Source organism: Mytilus galloprovincialis, chromosome 5 (assembly GCF_965363235.1).
Source record: "Mytilus galloprovincialis chromosome 5, xbMytGall1.hap1.1, whole genome shotgun sequence".
NCBI lineage: Eukaryota > Metazoa > Mollusca > Bivalvia > Mytilida > Mytilidae > Mytilus > Mytilus galloprovincialis.
In genome coordinates, this window is record NC_134842.1 from 60688212 (window position 1) to 60714772 (window position 26561).

The following is a 26561-nucleotide window of genomic DNA, read 5'->3' on the forward strand; positions in this document are numbered from 1 at the left end:
TGTTGGAACGATAACAAGGTTTTTTGGTTTCGGAGGGATTACTCCGAACCGACAAAATATTTCGACTAACAGGGTGAGTTCCGGATAGATATTCATGACACCGATACAAAGTGAGAACATGAAAGCGACACGTCTTACGGTTTAGGCTGCTAACTTCGTCAAAGTTTGGCGGAAAAAGAATAATAATAATAAACAGAAGAAATACAGTAAGGTCTTTCCTTATAGAAAAAGGAAAGACCTTAATAATAATAATAATAAACAAAAGAAATACAGTAAGGTCTTTCCCTTTTGTAAAAGGAAAGACCTTAATTAAAAACATTTTTATTATACTTCGTGTCATTTCATATGCATATCAACTCAAAGAATGATCGTTCGATCGTTCTTAATATTAAACGGTGTTTTAGTTGTTTCATTTATGGTTTTATTGAAAAACGACGTTGGATGTCAAATATGTAATCATAGTGAAACTAATTTCAGCCTTGATTATGTGTTTATACTCAGCAACTCAAACTTCTTAACAAAGTATAAATGAACAGGGTACAGACAACTATACCCCTGTATTTGTTCAATCATTGGATTAAAATTCAAAAGTTGTTGAATTAGAATTTTAAGGAGATTCGATAACGTTCCTTGATTTAACATACACAAATAACATATTATCACAATGGTATATTTATGTTTGAGTTAATTTTAACTTTAGATCTATGGTAACTTCTTATTCGTCGTATGAACAAAACGAAATTACTGGGAGATCTATACTAGTATACTGTATATAGTTAAGTAGATTGAATACCACTATTGTCTATAGAGGGTACTGGTTTCCAATGAACTTGATGACTAAAACAAATTACGATAACTTAGTAACTATAGAAGCTTGTTACTGCAGTTTGTTTATGGCATGACATCAGCTTATTCTGTACAAGTTGACCTAGTAACTTTGATCGTGTTCAGTGAATGCATACGTATTCTAATCAATTTTAAAAGGATGTGGTTTATGAAAGGTTTTTATGAAATGCAAACGTGTTGTTAGAAAGAAATCGAAAAAGAAGAGATATATTATATTGTAATCGATAATTTATCGATTATCCTGTAGAATAATATATTGAAAATAAATAGGTTTAGTTTAAAACGTACACATACATCTCGTTTTCTTCATAAGACATTTAACTTATCACGAACGCTTTTAGGCGACATAAAAACATCTAATATACATATACTGATAAGATATTCGTGCGTCTGTTGCCAGAATATTGTAGCTTATTTGTCTGTCGTCTTTGGCATCTGTAGATATAGATTTGCATCCTCATAATCTTGGTTTTAATTGTTGATTAATAATCGACACAAACGAAAATTTTAAAAATCGTTTAAATATTAAATTGGAATGATTGACTATTTCGTGTTTCCCCTCTGATTTCCCTTATAAACAAAAAATATGATATATATATAATATTAAAACCCGCTTCTTTTTATAAACACGTTCAAATTATTGGCTTCTCAGTTTTTTAACGGACGAACTGAAGGAAGAGCAGGTCTCATTTTAACATGGCTTTTGAATATTGTAATATTGTAAATCTACCACTTACATTTTTTGTATTATGTTTTTTTTTTTATTATTATTTATTGTATTGTTAAATTTGTATTGCAATTAATTAGAGCCACAAATATACATTAAATGTTAAATGACAATAAAAAATGATAATCAATTTCAAAATTAATTCATAATTAATTCTAAAATTCATTTATAAAAAAGTGTATATTAACATAACACTGTAAAAGTCTGTTTGGTCCTATGACTTTTTGAAATAAACAGATTTGTTCTAATCATCAACGTATCATTGGTATTTAAATAATATTTTGTGTATTGATGCATAATTTTAGACAATTTTTAAGAAGCTAAAGCTCTTGGGAGAGTTGCCATTAGCAGGGTTGAGAATTTTATCATTATTTAGATAATTATCTGAATATTATAATGATTTATTATTATTATTATTATTATTATTATTATTATTATTATTATTATTATTGTATAGCAATATTATATTTTCCACAGAACCTAACCAAAAGTTAGCATGCAATAAATTCTAATATTGCACTAGTGCAATAAATCTTCAAAATTCATGACAACATCAACGTTTAAATCTTAGTTTAAACCAATTTTTACTTTCAAATATTATATTGCTATACAATAAAAGGGTTATTGCATGAATATTGGGGAATATTGTTCCTCGTAGAACATATATTCGCAAGCTCGTGCAATATAAAATTCTACTCGGGACAATATTCCCTAATATTCATGCAATAACCCTATATTATTATTAATGATCATCATTATTATTATTCCTATAATTCCAAATATCAATACTTCAGATGAGTATAAAGACACACCACAGCCTCTTATCCATACCTTCATAATACTCTTGAAAATTTACGATAAAATTATACCAATGAACATTTGTTGACATGAAACAGCTGATTGCTATCACGTGGTTTTGTTTACGTTGCGAATGGAAGAGTCACGTGGTAGGTTTCGTCACCACATTTCCGTAATAACACAAGACGACCTCAAGAACGAAGCAGACGAAGTGGTTGATTTCAGGAGAGTTTTTTCCCGATAACAACCAAGGAAAACCAGAGATATTCAGCCAGTTCACTAGATTAATACTTCAGGTATGATATATCTTTTTGTCATTGTGATGTTTTTATTGTTAGGCCTCGAAAAAACACTATAATCGAAGCAATATCTTTGTTTTGGTCGCCATTCTTTGTGTATTGGATCTTATAAACAAAGGCGCTCACATACTGTAATTCTAAAGTTTGACATTGCATTAAAAAGTGACAGTGTTCAGTTAATAGAATTTTCAATTCATAATTGATAACAACATTAGTTACAAGTTTTGTTGTAAAAAAATAGTTACTTGTAAACCTAAATTGAAAGTGGGTCATATGTGAAACAAAGGAAAACAAAGGACCTTGTTTATGTCTGCCACATGGCTTTTAGAACCAAACAAAGACAAAACATGAACATTTGTATTGATCAAATACAGATAAGTAAGGCTGTTATGAAAAAAGTTCCACAATATATATTATATAATAAATAGTAAGATATAATTCTAAATCAGTGCTAGTTGAGTACGTAGTTCTATATTTATTTATAAACAGAAACAAAGAGCTGAGCTACCTTTGTGGGGATAAATTTATACATGTCCACATACATATACATATTTATTATTGCCAAAACTTTGAAAATATATGGAATTTGAAATGGACGCACACAGACAAACTTGTTGATGTATAAAATCTCATTTGCAAATGCAAAGACAATGGTACAGTTGGAGTTGCTGTATTATGAAGTTATTTGAAAATAAATTAAAAGGCAGTCTAGATTTGAAGACATTAAATATTAGCAGAAGTCCATTACTGACATTACTAGACATTAGAGATTAAACAAAGGACATCAAACCATGTCACATGTCAAAAGGCTAAAATATTGCATTGACCTGAACATGCTGAAACACAATTTATGTACACTTACACTGATTTTATATTTTCTTCTGTTCATTCAATTAATATATCATCATCGTGGTTTGTTCATGACCAGTGGGTGCATGCTTAGACATGTCAAGTAAATAAGTTGAGGGGGGATCTAGAAATGTTCACAAAATGGGGGGATTGACTGCCTAATTAGGGGGGGGGGGGGTTTACACCAGTCATGCATCAGTGATTCCTAAAATAATCAACCAAATCAATCCTGAAAAAAGGGTGCATTGGCCCCCTACAAGAATGCTAATTAAATAATGATTATTAAATCAGAGAAGGAAAGATAAAACTATGACAGAAAAGTTGAAATGAATTAAAACAGTCAAAAAAATTACATGTTCATGTAACATTTCAAAGAAAACTAAAGATTGAGTGGCAAATTGAACCCAATACCAAAGAAAAGACAGGTCCAGTGCTCTAAAGGAGGAAATGATGTCCATGGACCTTTTGATCCATTTCATTGTTAATGTAATCCCTTGCGCTGACTATTGATACCTACATGTATATAGTCTAGTTTTAATGTAAGCCAATGGTATATTTTCCCTAAACTACATGTACATGTACCTTTTCAGAGTTGATGGTAGACTCATCATCATGTACATGTATGCATCCTCTTAGTCAATTTATATGATCAGAAATCTTGGGTTACATATTAATTTTACAGCTACATACATGTATATCATATGGTTTTCCTTGTTTACAAAGATTTAATTTTTAGTATTTAATGTGTTAAGAGACTATTAGATCTGCATGTACATATTATGAAATGTATTCTGACTTCTGTCAAAAGTTCAAAAAGACAGTGCATAGTACTCCCCCCCCCAGAATAATGTTTATTTATTTCTATAAATTGAAACATAGAGTGGTTGAGTATTCATGTTTAAGCATCATCATGCCATGTAACATATACAGTATACTCAACTTGAGTTTCATGTTAATTCATCATTAATTGTTTTATATGTTTACATATATATAGGCCGACCAGGTGTTTGTACATATATATATTGATGATAATTGATATGGATATAATTATAACTGATTGGTATCTATCCTGGTGTATATTGTATACATCTATTACAAATTGTACTGTGGTGCAGTGTGGAAGACAGCTTTTCATAGTACTTATAGTCGTTAGATTAAATGAAATAATTGCAGCATATTTAATAGAAGATTTCCTTTTGACCCCCTTCTCAAGTTCTATGATAGAAGTTATCAGGATTATAAGTGCAAGTATTCCATTCTATGCATTTTGAGTATAAAGCATTAAAATGTGATCAATAAACTATACTCAGCAACACAAAAAATGCACTTCATCATGATCATGGGTTGAGGTCCCATTTCTTTGTCATTAAAAGTGTGAAATGTTGTTTTTATTTTGTGAACTAAAGTGACAGTGGTTATCCACAAAGGTTCTAAATTTATTTTCTTGGGGATTTTAACATGTTTAAGCTTTTAGATACTGGAACTCAGAACACAAACGAAAATGTATTTTTTATCATCACTATTAATGGGCAGGATTTGGCGCCAGTAAACATGTTTAAACTCACCACGTTCTTTATCTATATGTGACTGCCCCAAGTCAGAATCCTGTATTTCAGTGATAGTCATTAGCTCACGTCTGTCATAGATGATACAAAAATGTATTTGTTTTTTCATAATTTTTAATGCCCTTGTTGAAGTGTAGGGGTATTACGTGTTAGCCTTGTTCATCTGTCCCATCTGTCTGTAGGTCATACACATCCACAAATTTTGTGTTTATTCTAATTTATTAGAAATTGCCTGAGTTCATGTGTTATGGCCCTTAGTGAACATAAAAATTGCTGAATTTTTCATTTCTTTTCTCTAATTTTTAACCTACATTTGGGACAGTGTATTTCGAGGTCTGTTAAAGCTTTTCAACAATCACACTTTGACCTGTGACAGTTTCTTGTGTCAGTTTAATTTAAGTTGTAATATTAAAGAAGTTTGAAAAGGATTCTACTGTCTGGTTTAGAACTTTTGTCCTGTTGACATATGTACACGCATCTTCTTTATTTTTAATGTTAATTTCCTTGGTTACATTTGGTGGTAGAGGATATCTAGACATAATAATACTGGTATTACCAGTTCTACCTGTAGATACCTGGTACTAAACAACAAAATCAATAATGTATGGATCAGCTGGGTGTTAATTGATCGTTCTTGTTTAATTGTTAATGACCTCGGGACTCCAGTCATTGAAACTTTCAGTCACAAATCAACGATTTTTTTTTTGCATGTACATGTATTTTAAATACATTTACCTTTAACAACTGTTTAATTATCTGTTTTTCCTGTGTAAACATGTATAATTATGAACAAAATGAGACAAAGATTACATGTAGGTGTTGAGACAATAGCTACTACTAGCAAGTCTTTGGTGCTGTATACGTAAAAATTATTAGTTCAGGTCTGATTCTAGCAGAAATGGCAGAAATCGTTGCACAACTCTTCATTGGAGTAATTTACAATTTTTTCAAAATTTTGGCTTTTTTGGCTTGAATCTTTAAAATTACAATAGATAGATAAAAATTAAAATATGGAAAAGAAGTCTACAAGGTCAATATGGCCAAACTTACTGGTAAACTCCTTGTTGGAGTCAGTCTTCATGCCAAGTGGCAGCCCAGGCTGGTAAAATTGCTCTCGAGCCTGTAAAAATCAGACCTACAGGCCAACAGAATCTAGCTAAAAATTTTCAAAAATTGAGCTGCGGGCCTGTAGATTTAGCAGTTCAGCGTGAAGACTGTGGAGTTATTGCTCTTTGATGACGATTTTTACCAAATTCTAATGTTTTTGCCTTATTGTGAAACTATTTATTAGAAGTGTAGAATATTTGTTGCACATACATTTGTACAATGATTTTTTTTGGAAACTGAAAGATAAATTTGAACAAGACTTAATCAGGTTTATTGTAAACATGTGCCTTAGCATTTCTAACCTGCAGTGTTTAGAAAATTGAGTATAAATAAAAAAAATATTTCAATAAAATAGAGAATGGAAATGAGGAATGATATGTGTCAAAGAGACAACAACCCGACCATAGAAAAAACAACAGCAGAAGGTCACCAACAGGTCTTCAATGTAGCGAGAAATTCCCACACCGGGAGACAATATATAGCTGGTTATAAAAAAGAAGGTCATCATCAGTAGTATGATTGCCAATGAGACAACTCTCCAGAAGAGACCAAATGACACAGAAATTAACAACTATAGGTGACTGTACAGTTTTTAACAATAAGCAAAGCCCATACTGCATAGTCAGCTATGAAAGGCTCCGATATAACAATGTTAAACAATACAAATTTTTAATAAGAAAAGAAAACTCATTGTTGTTCTCTTTACACCTTTTCCAAAAGAAAAGGTACACCTTTTCCAAAAGAAAAGGTACACCTTTTCCAAAAGAAAAGGAAACTTTTTAAGTAGAATTTCAGACAGACAGATCTAGTAAAAATTCGACAAACCTTTTTTTATTGACGTCATAAATTAAACTCTTAGCAGAAATAATGTCATCAGCACTACAAAACTTATTATGCTTGATATGCTCCATAAATGAACATCAAAAAGGAATATACACCAACATGGTGCATGAAATTTTAATGTGCAAATTAGTTGTAGTTGTAGTTAAGTATAGATAAATATATGTATAACAGTCTCAACTAAAAGGATTAATTAACTTCATGTTCAATATAGTCACTTGTAAACATACTTTATAGATGGTACTGTAGGTACATAATATTATTGCTGATAACACTATAAGGACATTGTTTGTATGATATGGAGGAAGTTTTCAAAGGTCAACAAAAAACAAAGCCATAATGCATATCCTGGCTTCATATAAAGATTTTTAAGCTGATCAATGCCATTGTTTTTATCAGACATTTAATGATTATATTGAAAATGTCATTATTTTAATAATGCACTTTGACAGAACTTGAATAGTTTAAAAATCTGTTTGTGAATGGAAATTAATATTCATAATAGTCTTTTTATGTTTATACATTGTGCTTCTTGCAAAAACATATTCTTGGTAAATCTCAGCTTAATCCAATAGTTAGTAGTACTTATCTATTGTTTCACTATATGCTCTGTACCAATGGTCAAGGTCATATACTATTATTTATATGTTTGTATGTTTGTAAATATCAATGAGAATTAAGTGTTTATTCTGCTATATAAGAGAGATGTGGTCAGGGGATAAAATATTACTGGTATTCACATCCAAATAAAGGGAGGGGGGATAATTTATAAGAAAATGTATTTTAAAAGAGTTGGATTACAGGTTATGAAAACAACTAATTATATATAAAGGAAAAGGAAAATCAAGACAAATGTAACAATGAGAAATGGAAGAAGTATATATGCAGAAAGTAATAAGAAAATAGAAAAAAGGGCTTTATAATAGAAATTTTGGAATGCTGGCAATACAACTTTTTAATTTACAATCCTTTAAAATGAAAAGATGTTTTATATAATTGTAAGTTCCAGATCATAATGTTATAATTATGCTTTAACTTTTTTAATTGTTTCCTTTCTGAGTATACCTTGAATTAAATTTCAAGCTTCAAAAAATCTATAAATATTTTCACATATCTCTAATCAAGCATTATATATATATATATACATGTATTGATCTACTACGTACATGACATATATATATATATATATATATATATACATGTATTGATCTACTACGTACATGACATATATATATATATATATATACATGTATTGATCTACTACGTACATGACATATATATATATATATATATACATGTATTGATCTACTACGTACATTTGTACATGACATTTATTGTGTTTTCAGTTTGATCTTCTCTTTAAGTTTAAACTAAATAACATTTGTGTATAGGTTGGTTTAGTGCATACATGTACACCTGGGATTGGGGTGCATGTGGTTTATTTGAATCATTGTGGTTTAAATAATTGTACATAGTTTTGGTGCTGAAACAGACACCTACCCATACACCTCAATCAGTAGATCACATTAATTTATAAAGATGCATTTTTTAAAAGTTCGTTTCTTTATACTAAAACTTGTTCAAATTGAAATCTAGAGGGAATTGAGATTTTATATGTTCAGATTGGTTAAGTTCATAAATTTAACAAATAAGTGCATGAGTCATTGTTAAAGATTTTAACACGATTGGAATGACAATGATAAATACTCTAACAGGAAAAAACTCACACAAAGAGATCATGATTAAACTAAATAAATGTTTTAAACAATTAGAAAACATTGGTGGCTTAGTTGACCATATTGAACAGTGTCAATCATCTTTTTCTTACAGTATACCAGTTAACAGTACAGATACTTGTATAAAAGTCAAACCAGGGGGAGATAAATCCAGTAAAAAAAAGCTAAACCGACTTTTGGTGCTGTAACCTGGTTTCATGTTAGATAATTTGATGTCTAAGAACACTCAAAATGGTGAAAACCTTTCAAGCATATTTGCCAAACAAATGTCACCGCACTTATAGCTGTGTTCACTGTCGAGCTCACCTAGCCAATCATGATGAGTTGATATCTAAGGTAAGACCAACTTGAAGCTGGCTATTTCTGACAAGTTCAGAACAAATTTTCTTTTCAGCAATGAAACAGTTTTATTTGAATTTAAATTGATTAGTCATATGATATTTCATTTACATATATTTTGTACCAAATAGTTTTCTATTTAATTTAGGTACTAATAGGCTTTTGATATTTGGTATAAAGTAAAATCACAAAAATACTGAACTCAGAGGAAAATCTAATTGGAAAGTCCATAATCACATGGCAAAATCAAATGACAAAACACATCAAAACCGAATGGACAAGAACTGTCATATTCCTGACTTGCATGGTACAGGCATTTCCAAATGTAGAAAATGGTGGATTAAACCTGGTTTTAAAGCGCCAAACCTCTCATTTTGATGACAGTCTCATCAAACTCCGTATGAGGTTGTGTTAGCCTTCACACATGTATGTATTATAGATTTTTAAAGTCTTCAATAAAAAGGGATTGTATGTGGTCATATTCTAATAAAGGAGAGAAAAGCTAAAGATAATATGTAATTATTATTAAAGATTGGAAAATGTGTTCATAAGACCACAAATATTAGAACTTGTTACTAGCTGTTTCATTTGTGTTTTGTGGGAAATTAAGTTGCACAAAAATAAGTTTTTTACAGATTTTGTATCTGTACCAAGGGAAGTCTTGTCACAAAATCTGAGGTGATTACGCTAATGGTCTTTTGAAATATATAATATTGGTAGTTATTATATTAAGACATTATTACTGAAATTGATAAAGATATTTCTGTCCTTTCTGAGCTAAAATTGTAACCATATTATGTGACCTTTCTCCATAGCTTGAAAGCAATATATTTATGTAGCTGCAATCATTATCATAATTTTAAGGAATAAATCTACTTTGTTTGTTTGTCATTCAGTTTATATCAGCCTCTTACCTTAAACATTTATTGACTCTTTAAAGTCTTTCTATTCTTGTAATAAGGAATCGTGACTATTTCTTTATTCTTCTGTTATTCTGTTATAATACAATAATAATCATGATAATTCAAAATATTTTTGTTTAAAAAACGCTCTGTCACATGCACATGTGAAACAAGTGGTAAACATATATACAAAATATAGTCATAAGAAGAATAATTACTCAGAAAATTCACATCACATGATATGGTGAATTTATGATTTAACAGTTGAAAAGTGATATGTTTCATTATGATCATTGTTGTTTGGTTTATTTTTCTTTAAAAACAGACTTAATTATAAGAATTTTAAAAAAAATCACCACAACAAACACAAAATTGTATATCTTGGCTTTGAGACCACAAAAACTGAGATTGTTATGGATCTCAAATGAGAAAAAAAATTGTTCAATGTCCTAAAAATTAAATCTTGGTATCTTTACTATTTTGTCAATAGATTGCAGTCTTGTTATTGACTGCTCCATAGGCTGACATGCAAAACAGCTGATCTTTGAAAATAAAAAAATAAAAAATACTACCTAGAATTTTTTTTCATGTTCATATCATGTATGCACTAATGTGAAATTGTGTGATTTAATCGAAAAAAAGTAGGTCATGCCACAAAGAATTAAAAAATGCTACCTAGAAATTTTTTTTCATGTTCATATCATGTATGCACTTATGTGAAATTGTGTGATTTAATTGAAAAAAAAGTGGGTCATGCCACGAAGAATAAAAAGTTACCTAAACCTGAAGTCAAAACTTTTTTTTCCTACTTTCTGTTTGCTGTTTTTATAACTAGGCTGCACCACTTCCAGTAAACATGCATATGATATCCTTCCACTTTCCTAGATTGATACCCCCAAAAGATACAAGATTTTTTAAAGTCTATATATATGTTTCAATTCAGCATAAACCTATAATCAAACAGAAAAAATTGAGTTCAGAAAAGAATTCAGAAAAAAAATGCACTATTTTGTTTCCCTCCATGTTTTGACATGCACCGGAAACTGGAGTTGTAATACAAGACAGGTACCACTAACATAGATAAATTGTAATATGAACATTGGTGAAATCAAACCATTAAAACAGTTTATATGTAAGCCAACTCCATAGTAGATGTATCTTTGAAGTGATTACATTTAGTCAACTATATATATATATATATATATATATATATACAACTTGTCTAAACATCAACCCAACAATGTTAGATCTGTAAATTTGCTTTCGCAAATTTTTGGTTCTTCCCTCGCCGGGATTCGAACCCATGCTACTGTGATATCGTGACACCAAATCGCCTGCACTGCAGCCGCCCCGCTAGACCACACGACCACCTGGGCTCTCAATAAAAAGAGCTTTCGCTGGCCGTGTGTTACCTTTCCTCGTCAGTTTTAATCTAGCGGCGTACTACAGTACATGATATATAAGGCATGAAGATGTTATTGTTACAGATCAGCTAAATTATCTATAGTAAAGGATCCTACAAATTAATGTAATATACAGTCACAGAAAATAATTATATTTATAAGTACGTCTTAGTCAGTGACAACTCTACAACAGATGTATCCATTGGATCGCCATCAATGATGGTGATACATGGCTGTGTACATAATGTATAGACAACTCGTCTAAACATCAACCCAACAATGTTAGATCTGTAAATTTGCTTTCGCAAATTTTTGGTTCTTCCCTCGCCAGGATTCGAACCCATGCTACTGTGATATCGTGACACCAAATCACCTGCACTGCAGCCGTCCCACTAGACCACACGACCACCTGCTGGGCTCTCAATAAAAAGAGCTTTCGCTGGCCGTGTGTTACCTTTCCTCGTCAGTTTTAATCTAGCGGCGTACTACAGTACATGATATATAAGGCATGAAGATGTTATTGTTACAGATCAGCTAAATTATCTATAGTAAAGGATCCTACAAATTAATGTAATATACAGTCACAGAAAATAATTATATTTATAAGTACGTCTGAGTCAGTGACAACTCTACAACAGATGTATCCATCGGATCGCCATCAATGATGGTGATACATGGCTGTGTACATATATATATGTGTGTCATATGATATGAAATTTAAGTTTAAGGACATTATCTTGATCAGGTCAGGAAAATGAAACTTGCAGATATCTCACGAAGTATTTGAATAATTTTGTCCTTGTCCTTGGTCTAAGGTAGCTTCAAAATCAAGTTTAATCCACTATCTTCTACATAAGGAAATGGAAGAAACATTAGTCAGGAATATGACAGTTGTTTTTCCAATCATTTGATGTGTTTGAGCTTTTGATCTTGAAATGTGATAAAGGACTTTCTGTTTTGATTTTCCTTGGAGTTTTTTTGTCATTTACATTTTTTAGGGGAAGTCCTTCTTGTTTCAATAGTTTGAGTAAGGAACAGTGTTATAAATGATAAAAATGATAATAAATATGTACTGGTGAATGGACACTTTTTATAGTCCTTTTCATAAAATTTTAATTTTTTGATAGTTTCTTTTTATTAAAATGTTGAAAAATATAGAATTATAAAGTATATGAAAGGTTTCATTGCTAGCTGGTATATATGCTAGCATGCTTCATTAAATCATTATTTATATTTGTTATGGAATTTTTTGAATTGTACATGGGGTTACTAAACATTTGAAACCTGAAATAGCAGGTCACTGTTTTGATGAAATACTTCCTGGTTCTTAACTTTATCTTTGTTTTAATTTCAGTCATTTCAAGGAAGTCAAGGAAGAGCTTACCTGTTTAATTCTGTGTAAGTATAGATATTAGTTTACCTGTTTAATGCGGGTCAGTATAGACAATAGTTTACCTGTTTAATTCTGTGTAAGTATAGACAATATTTAATCTGTTTAATTCGGTGTAAGTATAGACAATAGTTGACCTGTTTAATTCTGTGTAAGTATAGACAATAGTTAATCTGTTTAATTCTGTGTAAGAAAAGATAGTAGTTTACCTGTTTAATTCTGTGTAAGTATAGACAATAGTTTACCTGATTAATTCTGTGTAAGTATAGACAAATAGTTTACCTGTTTAATTCTGTGTAAGTATAGACAATAGTTTACCTGATTAATTCTGTGTAAGTATAGACAAATAGTTTACCTGTTTAATTCTGTGTAAGTATAGACAATAGTTTACCTGATTAATTCTGTGTAAGTATAGACAAATAGTTTACCTGTTTAATTCTGTGTAAGTATAGACAAAAGTTGACCTGTTTAATTCTGTGTAAGTATAGACAAATAGTTTACCTGTTTAATTCTGTGTAAGTATAGACAATAGTTGACCTCAGATTATTTTTCTGTGTACGGATGGACAAATAGTTTACCTGTTTAATTCTGTGTAAGTATAGACAATAGTTGACCTGATTAATTCTGTTTAAGTATAGACAAATAGTTTACCTGTTTAATTCTGTGTAAGTATAGACAATAGTTGACCTCAGATTAATTCTGTGTAAGTATTGACAATAGTTTACCTGTTTAATTCTGTGTCAGAATGGACAATAGTTTAACTGTTTAATTCTGTGTAAGTATAGACAAATAGTTTACCTGTCCATGTTTAATTCTGATTAAGGATGGACAATAGTTCTCATGTTTAATTCTGTTTAAGTATGGACAATAGTTCACATGTTTAATTCTGTTCAAGTATGGACAATAGTTCTCATGATGTTTAATTCTGTGTAAGTTTAGACAATAGTGCATTGTAGAAAGACATATAGACAGAAATAAGATTTAAAATCCACAGGATCACCTGCGAGGCAATATTTCTCCTTTTTTTTCATTAGTTGAATTTAATTTTCTTGAATATTTGAATTGTATTTACAGATCTTTATGAAATAAGTGAGAAAACCTTGAAATTTATTGGATTATTGAAGGACATTATTTTGGAAAACAGTACACAATAAAAATTGTTGAACCTCTATTTAACATAATTAAGACAAAATAGTAATTTCTTAGGTTTCTCATAGAAACAAACCAGAATTTTTCAGTTAATTTTGTTTCCAAAGGAATATAAAAGTTGTTGACTTCATTGGTTTTGTATTGGTTTCTTTACTGTAAGAGGCAAATATTTCATATATATTGGATATGATGAATATTTAGCTTAATATTTTATCTTTGAAACATTTATTTTTATTTTCCCACTCCAGAACCTTTAGCCATATACTGTTTCCTATGTCTGTCCTACTCCAGGAAATCATGCAGTTCTCCAGACAGGTTTTGCTACAATCAATGGTTAATTAAAAGAATTGAGGCAGGGGCATTGATGTCCTATACAGATACATTTATTTTGTATTAACTTGGGATGTACACATTCATTCCATTCAAAATCAAAATCTGTGTTCCATAGAATCCAAAATGCATCAACCTGTTTTAAGTCAAGGTCGTTGACTCACAATGATGAGTAATAAAATTTAATGTTTCTCAGACAAGGATAAATGTCCTTTATGGCATTACAGCATTGATTTGTTTTTAAGTGTTGAATATTCTCCTATATACTGACAGTCAAAACATGTCAATTATGGTTTAGTTATACCTTAAGGAAATCAACACTCAGAGTCAATTTTATGGTCAACAAAATGATTTATTATTTATACCATACTAAGGTCAGATTTGCAATGAGTATATGTAGTTAAATTAGAATGCATTTAATTGAATAGTTTAATAATTTAGAAATCCAAGTTGATAGCTGCATCTTAACTTTTTCAATGTTTTACCATCTTTATTGATTGAAGGAACACTACTGTTTGTCTATATGAGTTTTAAACTAGTACATACTTGTGTTTAGGCCACTAGGTGCCAGCTAAAGTTAATTTGCCTCTGGGTGCAGGATTTTAATGGTGGCTGTGGTTGTAGTCTGGTTGTTGTCTCTTTGACATCTTCCTGGCATTTCCATTCTCAAATCAATCTTACAACAATGTATATGTTCCTATGAATTGCCCTTTTTAATGGTATTTTGAATTGTTGTATGGATGTGTCTTTCTGTAGACAGTTTGAATTATTTCAAGTTTTATAAAACTCTTTCACAATGTTTTGTGGTTTTAATATATAAGATTGGTCATGGTTTTAGATATTGAGTGTCAGAAATGTGTAGAGGAAACCCTAAACACCTTTTTTCTAATTTTAATTCGCAGTATTTGTCAACTACTGTAAAATTCCAAAGATGTAAGATGCCAAATTGGTCAGGTTTGGTCAAACAAAAGAAATAGAAATCAAATAATTTGATAAAAGAACTGGACAGTAAAGAACTTATGGTTAAAGCTTGTCTGCTAGTTCATATAGAAATGAAGTGCTAAAATTAGTAACAGTTATAAAATTACAATTCATTTCAAGAAAGCTTAGAAAAAGTGACAGAAAGATTAGAATTGATTATGAATTAAGTATGATTTATCATAGGAACCTGTACTGCATGTCCAAGAAATAATGTCTGTTATCACATAAATGAATCATTGTCATATTCTAATTGGATGGTTTAACACTTGTCTTTGTTAAATGATATTGATTTTGATTTAGAAGAGAGGTAACAGCATCTGCTATCTTCAGCTCATTTGACCTTTTCTGGAAATGTTCATCAGATATTGAATATTTCCTTAATTATAAGCGGCTATTGACATTTCTTTGTGAATTGACTTTATTACATACAAAATGAAGGGTTGTTAAACAGGTAATACGTTGACACAAATTGGCAACCTATTTCTTTTTGTCAAACTAGATTGATTTGTTTCATTTTAACTTGTTATTAATTGTAATGTAATTAGTATGTAGGTTTGTTGGACTTTCCTAATGTATTAAGTGAAAGTAGGTAACATATGATTGATCACCCCTATAATAGATCAGACTATTGATCAAAGTGGTTAGAGAAGCTTATATGGTCACAAGAACATATGAGAAGTTTAGACGCAAATTTAAACTCCTTTGTTTAAATTGACGAATTCTGGGAATTCTGTGTACATGTATAAGTCATACAGGACCAGTATATTTGAAGAAACCGTTCTTTGTTAAATGTACATTATTCTATAACTTATTGAATGAAGAAATCGAATTCGCCAATTGCGTTCACACGCTGTTCTTTTTTAAGTATCTACTGTTAGTCATGACAGTGAATAGCATAATGGTCCACAGGGTGAAATTCAAAATACTAACAGATTCGTTAAAAAGTAATTTTCACATAATAAAAAATATATAAGCAATAAACTTTTAGAAAACTACACTTGTATTCCTTTCCTTTTTGTAACCAAAAATATTATTTTTTTAGTCAGGTAGACTTTTTCCAAGCAATTGGATTGCCGTGATTGGCTAATATATCCTTTAAGAACAAAAAATTGGGTGTTATAAATGCTTATTATTTATGGATAGTTGTTTTAGGCTTTCCACAATAAATTAATCAACACGCCTCTGTGTCCTATAGGTACAGTGCATAGTCGCATTTGTCATCCATTCATATGATTATTCAGATTGAGTTATTTAAGGAGAAAAACGAGAAAAAAGGCATCCGGGTATTGTCCCGTCATTGTACGAAATTTTAAGTCAGATTAGACTTCCGGTTTGTGTTTTTCTGTATACTTTGAACATACATATACTACGAATAAAGTGTATTTTCAGAATTTTATCTGCTATCATTTTCAAGTTTACTATCCACGGCAGTCACAGAGTTTATTAAATAGAGAGGGTCTGTATACTATATCAATGATCACCATGGATCGATAAGTAAACTTAGAATTGAAAGTAAATACGCTTTATTTATATAGTAATGAATCGGTTCATAATATACAGATAAGCGCTAAAATTATTCATGTGAACTTTTGATACTTTTTCTGAAATTCTCCAGTCATTAAATCTTTTACAAAATTCATTGATTACAAAAAAAAAGAAGATGTGGTATGATTGCCATGTTGAGACAACTCTCCACAAGAGACCAAAATGACACAGAAATTAACAATTATAGGTTACCGTACGGCCTTCAACAAAGAGCAAAGCCCTGATGATACCGCATACTCAGCTTCAAAAGGCCCCGAAATGACAATGTAAAACAATGCAAACGAGAAAACTAGCGGCCTTATTTATGTACAAAAAATGAACGAAAAACAAATATGTAACACACAAACAAACGATAACCACTGAATTACAGGCTCCTTACTTAAATAAATGTTCATAACAGACTAAATGTATGTTCATATTGAAATTGATAGAAAACCAAAAATTGGGAACTTTGGAAATAAAGGTGGAGGGTAAAAAAAAATATTTTCCTGTCCCCAATAACCTATGACTTATGATACTTTTGCTGAAATTCTTCAGTCATTCTGTATTTAACAAAATTCTTCCAACAACACTTTACATACTGATACTTTAAACTACGTTCTGAATGCCCGCGATTTCGCGGGTGTGTTCTAGTTCATAGTAATATAGGGTTATTGCATGAATATTGGGGAATATTGTCCCGAGTAGAATTTTATATTGCACGAGCTTGCGAGTGCAATATATATTCTACGAGGGACAATATTCCCCAATATTCATCCAATAACCCTTTTATTGTATAGCAATATAATATTTGAAAGTAAAAATTGGTTTAAACTAAGATTTTGTTGTTGATGACGTCATGAATTTTAAAGATTTATTGCACTAGTGCAATATTGGAATTTATTGCACGCTAACTTTTGGTTACTTTCTATGGGAAATATTATATTGCTATGCAATAATATGTTATGATGTAGGTCACTGTCATGCAGAATAATGATTTGGTTAAAATGTCATAACACCAGCTTCAAAAAAACTGTATTTTGGTTGGTTCCTTTCTTAATATTAATTATAAAAGATCATACCACAACAAAATACATGTCTGTCAAAAAATTAGGTAATAACAATACATGGATGGAGAGTTGTCTCATTGGCACTGACACCACATCTTCCTATATCTATATACATGTTAATTAAGGACTAAATATGGGTCTGAGCTGGTACTAAATAATAATAAACACTACATGTAGATTAAGGACTGGATATAGGTCAGTTGGTACATAATAATATTATTGTTGTCCAATATCTTTGTTATTGTTTGTAGTGAGATTTGTACTATCTAATGAGCTGTCAGATCAAAGTCCAAAGTTAGTAATATTGTCACAGTTGTTATTTTCAGTATTTTTAAAGTAGCTATGACAGACAAGAAGTCAATGTTTATATACCTATTTACAGAATTAGATTTAACAAAGATTACCATACTTATAGGTTTACCCTAGTTGTTATGATTATTATTCCCTTGAACATTTAGAGTATTACAATTTATATATCTGCTGATGCTGAATGGTTGAGACTAGAAATATTATACCGGTATGTTATAATGTTATAAATAGTGTTATAACTTTTCTTTTTTAGTGTTAATGTAGGCTGTGGTCCTGCTGAAGAAAGAGTATTACTAACAGGCTTACACGCTGTAGCAGATATATTCTGTGAATGCTGTAAAACTACACTCGGCTGGAAATATGTAAGTCTACAATCATAAAGAGATGGCCACAGATTCAGGCCTTGATTCATTGTTATTGTTTCCCCTTGAAATACCTCTAAATGATTCACAATGTCTATACAAGTCTTCTTAAGTGATAGTCCCTAAGATGATGTTCCTGAACCTGGTATTGCAAACCCTGTTGTATCATATGTTAATCTCTAAGATAATTTCCCTGAACCCCCGATGGTTTCATACACCCTGTTGTATCATATGTTAATCTCTAAGATAATGTCCCTGAACCCCGATGGTTTCATACACCCTGTTGTATCATATGTTAATCTCTAAGATAATGTCCCTGAACCCCCGATGGTTTCATACACCCTGTTGTATCATATGTTAGTCTCTAAGATAATGTCCCTGAACCCCGATGGTATCACACACCCTGTAGTATCATATGTTAGTCCCCAAGTTAATGTCCCTGAACCTGGTATTGCAAACCCTGTAGCATCATATGTTAGTCCCCAAGATAATGCAAAGTCCCTGAACCCTGATGGTATCACAAACTCTGTAGTAAGATATGTTTGTCCCCAAGATAATGCAAAGTCCCTGAACCCCAATGGTATCACAACCCCTATAGCATCATATGTTAGTCCCCAAGATAATGCAAAGTCCCTGAACCCTGATGGTATCACAAACCCTGTAGCATCATATGTTAGTCCCAAAGATAATACAAAGTCCCTAAACCCTGAAGGTATCACAAACCCTGTAGTATCATATGTTAGTCCCCAAGATAATGAAAAGTCCCTGAAGCCTGATGGTATCACAAACCCTGTATTATTCATATAAGTCTTAATAGAGTTTCATAAGCCCTGTAGTGTAATATATTGGACCTTTATTATGTAAATAGTAAAGTTTCTGAAGATGTTTTTCCAAAAGAAATGACTACAATAGACTACCGTTATGTTAAGGCCTGATCTGCGTCTGATTATTATTGTTATTGAGCTTATCTGTTTGAAATTAATTGTTTGTTTATTATTAAGTACATGTATTTGTTTGATTTAAGTATTTAAGATGACTATTTTGTTAAGAGGTCAAGGTAGAAAGATGTCTGTTTACCTGGTTAAAAGTCTACCTGTAGTGTCAAAACAAATATTTACATAAACTTTGCATGTCAGTTTTACATATGTTGAAATCTGTTTCTAAAAATAAACCACTTAATCATCAGTTGTATTTTAAAATTTTGTAGAAACACGATGTGAAAGTTTTCACAGGATATCCTTAACTAAGAGGGTTATAGTCTGAATAAACACTTTCACTGTCTTAACTTCTTAAAGTCTAGGCAGAATTTAAGAATACTTCAGACTAATGCAAATACTAGGCTATATGTCAGACAAAAGTTAAGCAACAGAAAACAGATTTTTCTGTCAATGACAGAAAGGAAAAGTTTAAGGGAAAAAGAATACACAGCAAAGTTTTATGGATTTAAGGTAACACAACCTCTCTTATCAGTGAATCTGTTATAAGTGTTGAAGTAGTGGTTTGGTCTTGAGTTTATTACACTTTAAGATTGAAAGATACCCTGTGTCTAAAACTGTTCCAATCTTTATATTCTGTAGTAATTATTTTTTGACCTGAATTTATATACCCTTTCAATCCAGTTCTTATAAATTTTTCATCAGTTTGTATTTCATGAAGCCCTCTTATTATATCCTTTTTCATATATTGGTGAAAAATGAATTAACTATAAGTGATATCAAGACATACTGTGGATTCATTTATTTTTCATGGTTACCAATTTTCGTGGATTAAGTAAAGCTTGCATGTTCGTGGATATTTAATTTCGTGGTTTTGCTGAAGTCTGCATACAGGCTTATAGAGAATATATATGTTATTCGTTGAACATTTAATTTCCTGGTTCACCTGTAGCCATGAAAGCCACAAAAAAATTGGTATCAAAGGAATAATAATGAATCCACAATGCTAGTATTGGTAAAGTTCTTCATTAGACACAAAGATAATACTTTACCTCTAGTAATTAGATCAGTGACATCTTCTTTGACTAAGACAATACCTGATGATTAGCTCTTAGTTTCCTTTCAATCTTTTAATAACTCTAGTTAAATTGCTTTTGCATTATGAGTGTCTTGCATTTGACATACAACCTCCTCTCTGATTTTGCTCTTGTACCAAAATTTCAAAATGATTAATCATTATATAGATATAAGTAGATGCAGTATGAGTGCCAATGAGACAACTCCATCCAAGTCACAATTTATGAAAATAAACCCAAAAACCTGGTCTTTATTATTTTTTTTTATTTGTAGGAACATGCCTTTGAATCTAGTCAAAAATACAAAGAAGGGAAATTCATAATAGAACTTGCCCACATGATCAAAGACAATGGATGGGATTGACCCTAGGACTGACCACAGATAAATCTTATATGACTAGATCATGTCATTGTTTTCAGAACCTTGTTAATTGCGATAAATGGACGCTAAATGGTTCATTACTTTTGAATGTAGTGTTCATGGATAGAATAGTGCTAAGTTCAAACTAGACACTATGAAAGAAATGTTCATTTTCCTCCTTTGTATCCGGTGCACAATCACCATCATCAAAACTGGATACATGTGATCATTTGGAATGATTTAATTGGTTGATTATTTCAATATATGTTGTAGAGTTTGATTCAACATGCTTTTTTATTCAAAAAGTGTTTAGTATATATTTTTGTATGTATGATAATCTTTGAACTGCCTTTACAAATGTCAAGGTAGTCTGAAATTGTTGTATAGGAATGAGTTACAGTCTAAGGTAGACAACTCAATTTTGTAAACAGATAAATTATTTGAAATTTATTTTTCAAGTTGAAAGTTTTTATGAAGTGTGGGTTATTAGTTCAGGAAACTGTTATAACAATTTTCAACATCTCAGTCAGAGAATTAAAACAGAAAAGACATTATACTAAAAAAAAGAAAAGGAGATTATGAAAAAAAGATGAGAATAATTTCAAGATTGTATTTAAAAATAAGCATTAATTGGATCTCACCCTCCTTTACTTTATCTCAGGAAATGTTTAACTTCACTGCTTGTGTTTGTGAGGGATGTCATTTTGTTTCCATCTTTTCATTAAGAAGGAATTATTGTATTGTCATATGACAGATTTAATAAGTAAGAATCCATTACAGTACTTACATAAGAATCCATTACAGTACTTACATAAGAATCCATTACAGTACTTACATAAGTTTTTGTTTTCCATGTCTCCTTCCGTTCTCTTTTTAACACTACTGATCTTCTGTGTCTAGCATCAGTTTAAACTATCTAGAAAGCTTGAAATTTAAGGCTGTTCAATTTTTAACCTTGATGGAGAAGTTCTATAGAAAACAATAAACTTCTCTGTGTTCTGACTTTTCAGCTGCTTAAATTTTTGTTTAAGTTTTCAATAAAAAGTCTACACACTAATTTTGGTACTTCTTAAAAATATTGAGAAATTCTAATAATATTTTTTCAAGTGTCTTATTTTTCACATTTTGTTAAATATGTTAAACGAAAATGAACTCAATGAAGAAATCCTTTTGACAGTTGTTACAAGTATAATTAGAGGAACAGTTATACACAAATATAGTACTGATGGTAACTAGCTTATTAAATGTGACACTTTATATCACACATTATTTACAGTAGCTAAAAGTTTTCACAATTGTAAACCCTTGATATTGAAGTAAGATGTACATTTGGTTCCTATTACTGGTATGCTCCATAGATATGTATTTCATTGCCTTATTAGTCTGAATATTTTAGTAAAGTTTTGTATGATAGAACAAATTATGTCAAATGAAGAAGAATAATCAGTGGCAGATCCAGGGGGGGGGGGAGTGGGGGTTTCAGGGTGTTGGAACCCCCCTTTTTTTGCACGATCAATGCATTTGAATGGGGACATGTGGTTGGAACACACACCTCCCCACCCTTTTGTCCTGGGTAGGGAACACCACCTTTTTAAAATGGCTAGATCTGCCCCCTGAATAATTGTAAATTTCAGAAAAGAAGAATGAACAGGACAAGAACCATTTTTTTTAGCAAAAAAATGTTAAAATAATGCATGTTTATGTAAATTATTACATGGCATTTTATATAGCATTTATTTATTTTAAGACTTTTAATGTTTGATTGCAACATACCGTAACAAGTTTTTCAGTTATTCATCTTCTCTGTTTATTTTTAAAAAACTAAAATATCAAAAAGTATTATTATTCTTCATATGGTATCATTTCTTTATATCATAGCTACCTTGAATATCCCTTTCTTTTCATAGAATGTAATAAGAACCACATGTATATTTTATTTAAGCCTTTTTATGAAAAAAATATTTATTTGTTAAATTATTTATTTTATGTAAAACTTTTGTATGTAAACAACAAACTTTTGATACTTGTATTTATTTGATGCAGTAGTAAATGGATAGTACTAAAGGTGACCATTACATTGCCAATTACTAAACAGATAAAGCATCATTAACACTTCTATAATGGAGGTCAATTTTCAAACATTTATTATAAAATTTGACAATATTGTTTAAGATAGTAGACATTTAATGACAAAATGACATTGTTTCTCTTTTCATCTGTGGATATTTTCTTATAGTTATCTTCAATTACATTTTTTAGGTAAGAATTTTTAACCTTTTATTATTCAAATTTATTTAAGGTTATATTGTAGCAAAAACAATTCCTTTCTCACAAAATCATCTGAAATGTTTCTCAGTTAGATTGTCTTTATACTTCAGGTTCTGCAAAATTCTCATATTTTGTAAGTGTTAGTCCCAAAAAATGAAAAAAACATAAAACATAAGAAAGTATTCAGTACATATCAACCCTACAATTCTTTTACAAAAAGGGAAGACAACTCCAGTGGTTAAAAGAGGAAATACTTTTAAAAAAATTACTTTGAAACAATTTATTAAACATACTTATGGCTATAATAGTAAACATATATATAACAACACCACTATCTTTAGGTCAGAAAATAATCAAAGCTTTCATATTTTTGTCTTCTAAGAAAATGAATTGAAATTTTTATGATGATGTCATTTTGTAAGTCTATAAAACAAGTAATGTATGCTGATTGGCAATACCACAGAACACATATGAAATGAAGATATATTTTTTTATTTGTTGTGATATGACAAAACTTTTATAAAGTGACATTGTAAAAGTTATCAGTAAAGTCTTTCAATTTTTGAAGTCAAAGTTGGCTTACCATATTGTTTTATATAACCACACAGTAATGTTTGAATCTCAGTACATTCACCATCACACATGTCATGTTTTTCTTTTCATATTTTGTTTGAGTTTTCATAATTTGCAGGATACATGAACTGATAAGAATTCCTGGCTCTGATTGTCATTATTTGTCATTTGAGTGAGTAATTCTGTTATTTTACTTGTGAAATTCAAGTCATCATCGGATAATATCATCACGGTTTGATTGACTGTGTCATAAACCACAGAGATTAAAGGACTATGGGAGCTAGATGGAAGTCAGGTGTACTTCAAGAATTGAAATAATCCTGCTAAACTGTAGATATAAAGTGATTTATAAGATGATGCATCACTGCATAAGTGAAAAAACTCATTTTTCATTGCACATACATATATTGTACAAATCTCATATGAGTATCATCATGTGATCTTCTAAGTGCTGTAATACTTGTCTTTTCTGTCTTTCATTAACATTATGTCTCATGTTGTGTGCTTTTTTTTGTAGTGCTAAGTATACTGCTCCATAATGTTAATATTCAATTGAATGGTTTTTTTTCACTTGTCTAAGATACCTGATACACGATTTGGGAACTCAGATGTGCTTTTTTTTTTATCTACATAAAGACTCAACAGTGGTGCTTGAATCAAAACAGTCTGAAGTCTATATCTCTGAAATATTGAAAAGCATTGAAGTCGTGAAAATGATGCTTTTTATAAAAATAACAAGAAAGTGACATGAGTGAGGTGTCATCATCTCTTAACTTTTTTTTTATCACTCTACTTTGAGTGGATTCAAGAACCATGATTTTAATTTGAGCATAAGGCCCCAAAATTGTTTTTGTTATTTCTACAATGTTTTTCTGTTGGCTTGTGTTCAAGACAAGATTTATAGACTGTTGTAAATGGTCATGTTTATGAGCAGGATGACTTAAGGCTAAGAATATCAGAAGATTATGGTTTTTGATTTATCAGAAAAGTTTCATTTTGTTGTGATCAGCAGATATATTAATGTTGTCATAAACTGAAAATACGTAATAATTTATCATTTGATTTTGAGTGCCTTTCATGGTCTTAATTTAAGTGCTTGTTTTTTTTATATTTATAAGTATCAGATATAAATGTAATGGAGCAGTATACACGATATGATTGTTGTGTATATATATATATATATATATAGTGTAAATGTGATCAGTTTTAGATGTGATATACATACCATCAATGTTTGATGTGTACATATTTATTCATATATTATATATAGTGTTTTTTTCTGAATTGTTTGAAGTTTTAGTTCTTAGACTGATACACTCTTAAATGTTACATTGATTTTATTTATTATTTTGTTAATGTTTGTTGTTAATATGGAAAATTGTTTTATCTGAAAAATAAGGAAAAAATTGCCATTTGCCAAATATTGCTTACTTAAATGTTATGTTTAAACTTTAAAATTCAGGCAACTGTGAACAATATAATAAACAATCTTGAGACATCATTTGAGGGAGTTAATCTTCACTCTGAAAATTTACTTCACAGTCATAATATTTTGTAACTGTAAAAATTTTACTCTTTGGAAAAAGCAAAATATTAACCTATTGAAAATAAATTGAATCCAGAAGTTAGTTTTATTTTGGATGTTTCTTGTTTTATGATCTTCTTATGCCCTTTGATGTTGTAGAATCTGGAATGTGGGAAGTTGCTTTGATCAAATTTACATGTATTGTTTATAAAAAAGATAACATCAATATTATGTTGTTCACAAGTACCAGACTTATTGTTTTGAATTTTTGTTTCTATTTTGACGGTTTCTTCACTCGGAGACATACACAAGTGTGTATATGTATCTGGTTCACTTTTAAAAAAAAAACAGTCAACTTTTCTGATTGTCCTTTTTTAAAATTAGAAACTCCACAACTTGACTAATGTTCCATTGAATAATAAAAATTAATAATTTTGGAATTAATTTTTTTTTAGTGAATTTATGAAGACTACACATATATAAATGTCTTGCAGTTGGAAAAAAGTTTAAGCTTTCTGATATTTTATTTGAAGAGAACAACCAGTAAAGCTACACAAATACCAGAAATTAAAAACTGTTAAAGTAAATTACTCAAAACTTGTTTACCAACATTTTTCCTTCAAGATTGATTAGTTTATTGTGTGAAATACATTTGTACATACCTAACCTGAAGAAGAGAGTTCCTCATCAAGATTGTACATCAGTTTTATGTGATTGTGACATTGGTAAGAATGATACTAGGCTGAACGGCTTTGCAATAAATATCTAAATATTGTAGTTCTTGTTTGATTTTAGTCTAACTGACATAAACGTCAACTGAGTAGTGACAAGTTGTAACTTGTTTACTTTTTGGAGCTGTCAAACAAATATGTCAAGCTCTCATTTATTCTTAGTCTTTCAAAGGTATATATAGCCTTTTTGAGCTGATGCTGCATAATGCAAACACCAATCAATCAATTTAGAGGTATGAGTAAGTTCAAGATGATGTGTCAATAAGGCAATAACCAAATCTGTTTTAATAACTATTACATTGACCTTATATAACATGTATAAAGTGTCTCCTCATCACATAAATTGATGACCATTAGTGGAGATCACAGGTGTCAAAAACTTACATTGTTACAGTGTTATATTGTTGTTTGGTTTTTTGTCTCACTTAAGTGTTTCTGTTTTTTCGTTGTTTCCTCTTAAAGTTGATGTGTTTCCCTTGGTTTTAGTTAATAACCCGGATTTGTTTTCTCTCGATTTATGACTTTCAAACAACAGTATACTTCTGTTGCCTTTACTTACAGTTTCT

General features: G+C 30.4%; 1 protein-coding gene across 2 annotated transcripts; it reads left to right on the forward strand.

Moving 5' to 3' along the window:
- Positions 1-2509: 2509 nt before the first annotated feature.
- Positions 2510-26041, forward strand: LOC143076177 (protein yippee-like 1). 2 transcript variants are annotated; one of them, XR_012978552.1, is made up of 6 exons: positions 2510-2667; positions 8862-9103; positions 12766-12809; positions 18418-18526; positions 19734-19974; positions 20812-26041. XR_012978552.1 is itself a non-coding variant. In XM_076251870.1 (5 exons), the coding sequence occupies exons 2-5, from the start codon at positions 8999-9001 to the stop codon at positions 20899-20901; spliced, it is 348 nt and encodes a 115-aa protein (XP_076107985.1). In that variant the 5' UTR covers positions 2510-2667; positions 8862-8998; the 3' UTR covers positions 20902-26041. The 2 variants fall into 2 exon arrangements, 1 of the variants encoding a protein (XP_076107985.1); XM_076251870.1 differs by lacking the exon at positions 19734-19974.
- The last annotated feature ends 520 nt before the right edge of the window (positions 26042-26561 follow it).

Bases quoted from the DNA above. Each gene is read 5' to 3' on its own strand.
- LOC143076177 (XM_076251870.1), top strand. From the start codon at position 8,999: ATGGTGAAAACCTTTCAAGCATATTTGCCAAACAAATGTCACCGCACT. The intron at 9,104-12,765 runs GTAAGACCAACT...TTTTAATTTCAG, and splicing joins ATGATGAGTTGATATCTAAG to TCATTTCAAGGAAGTCAAGG. The intron at 18,527-20,811 runs GTAAGTCTACAA...TTTTATTTGTAG, and splicing joins CTACACTCGGCTGGAAATAT to GAACATGCCTTTGAATCTAG.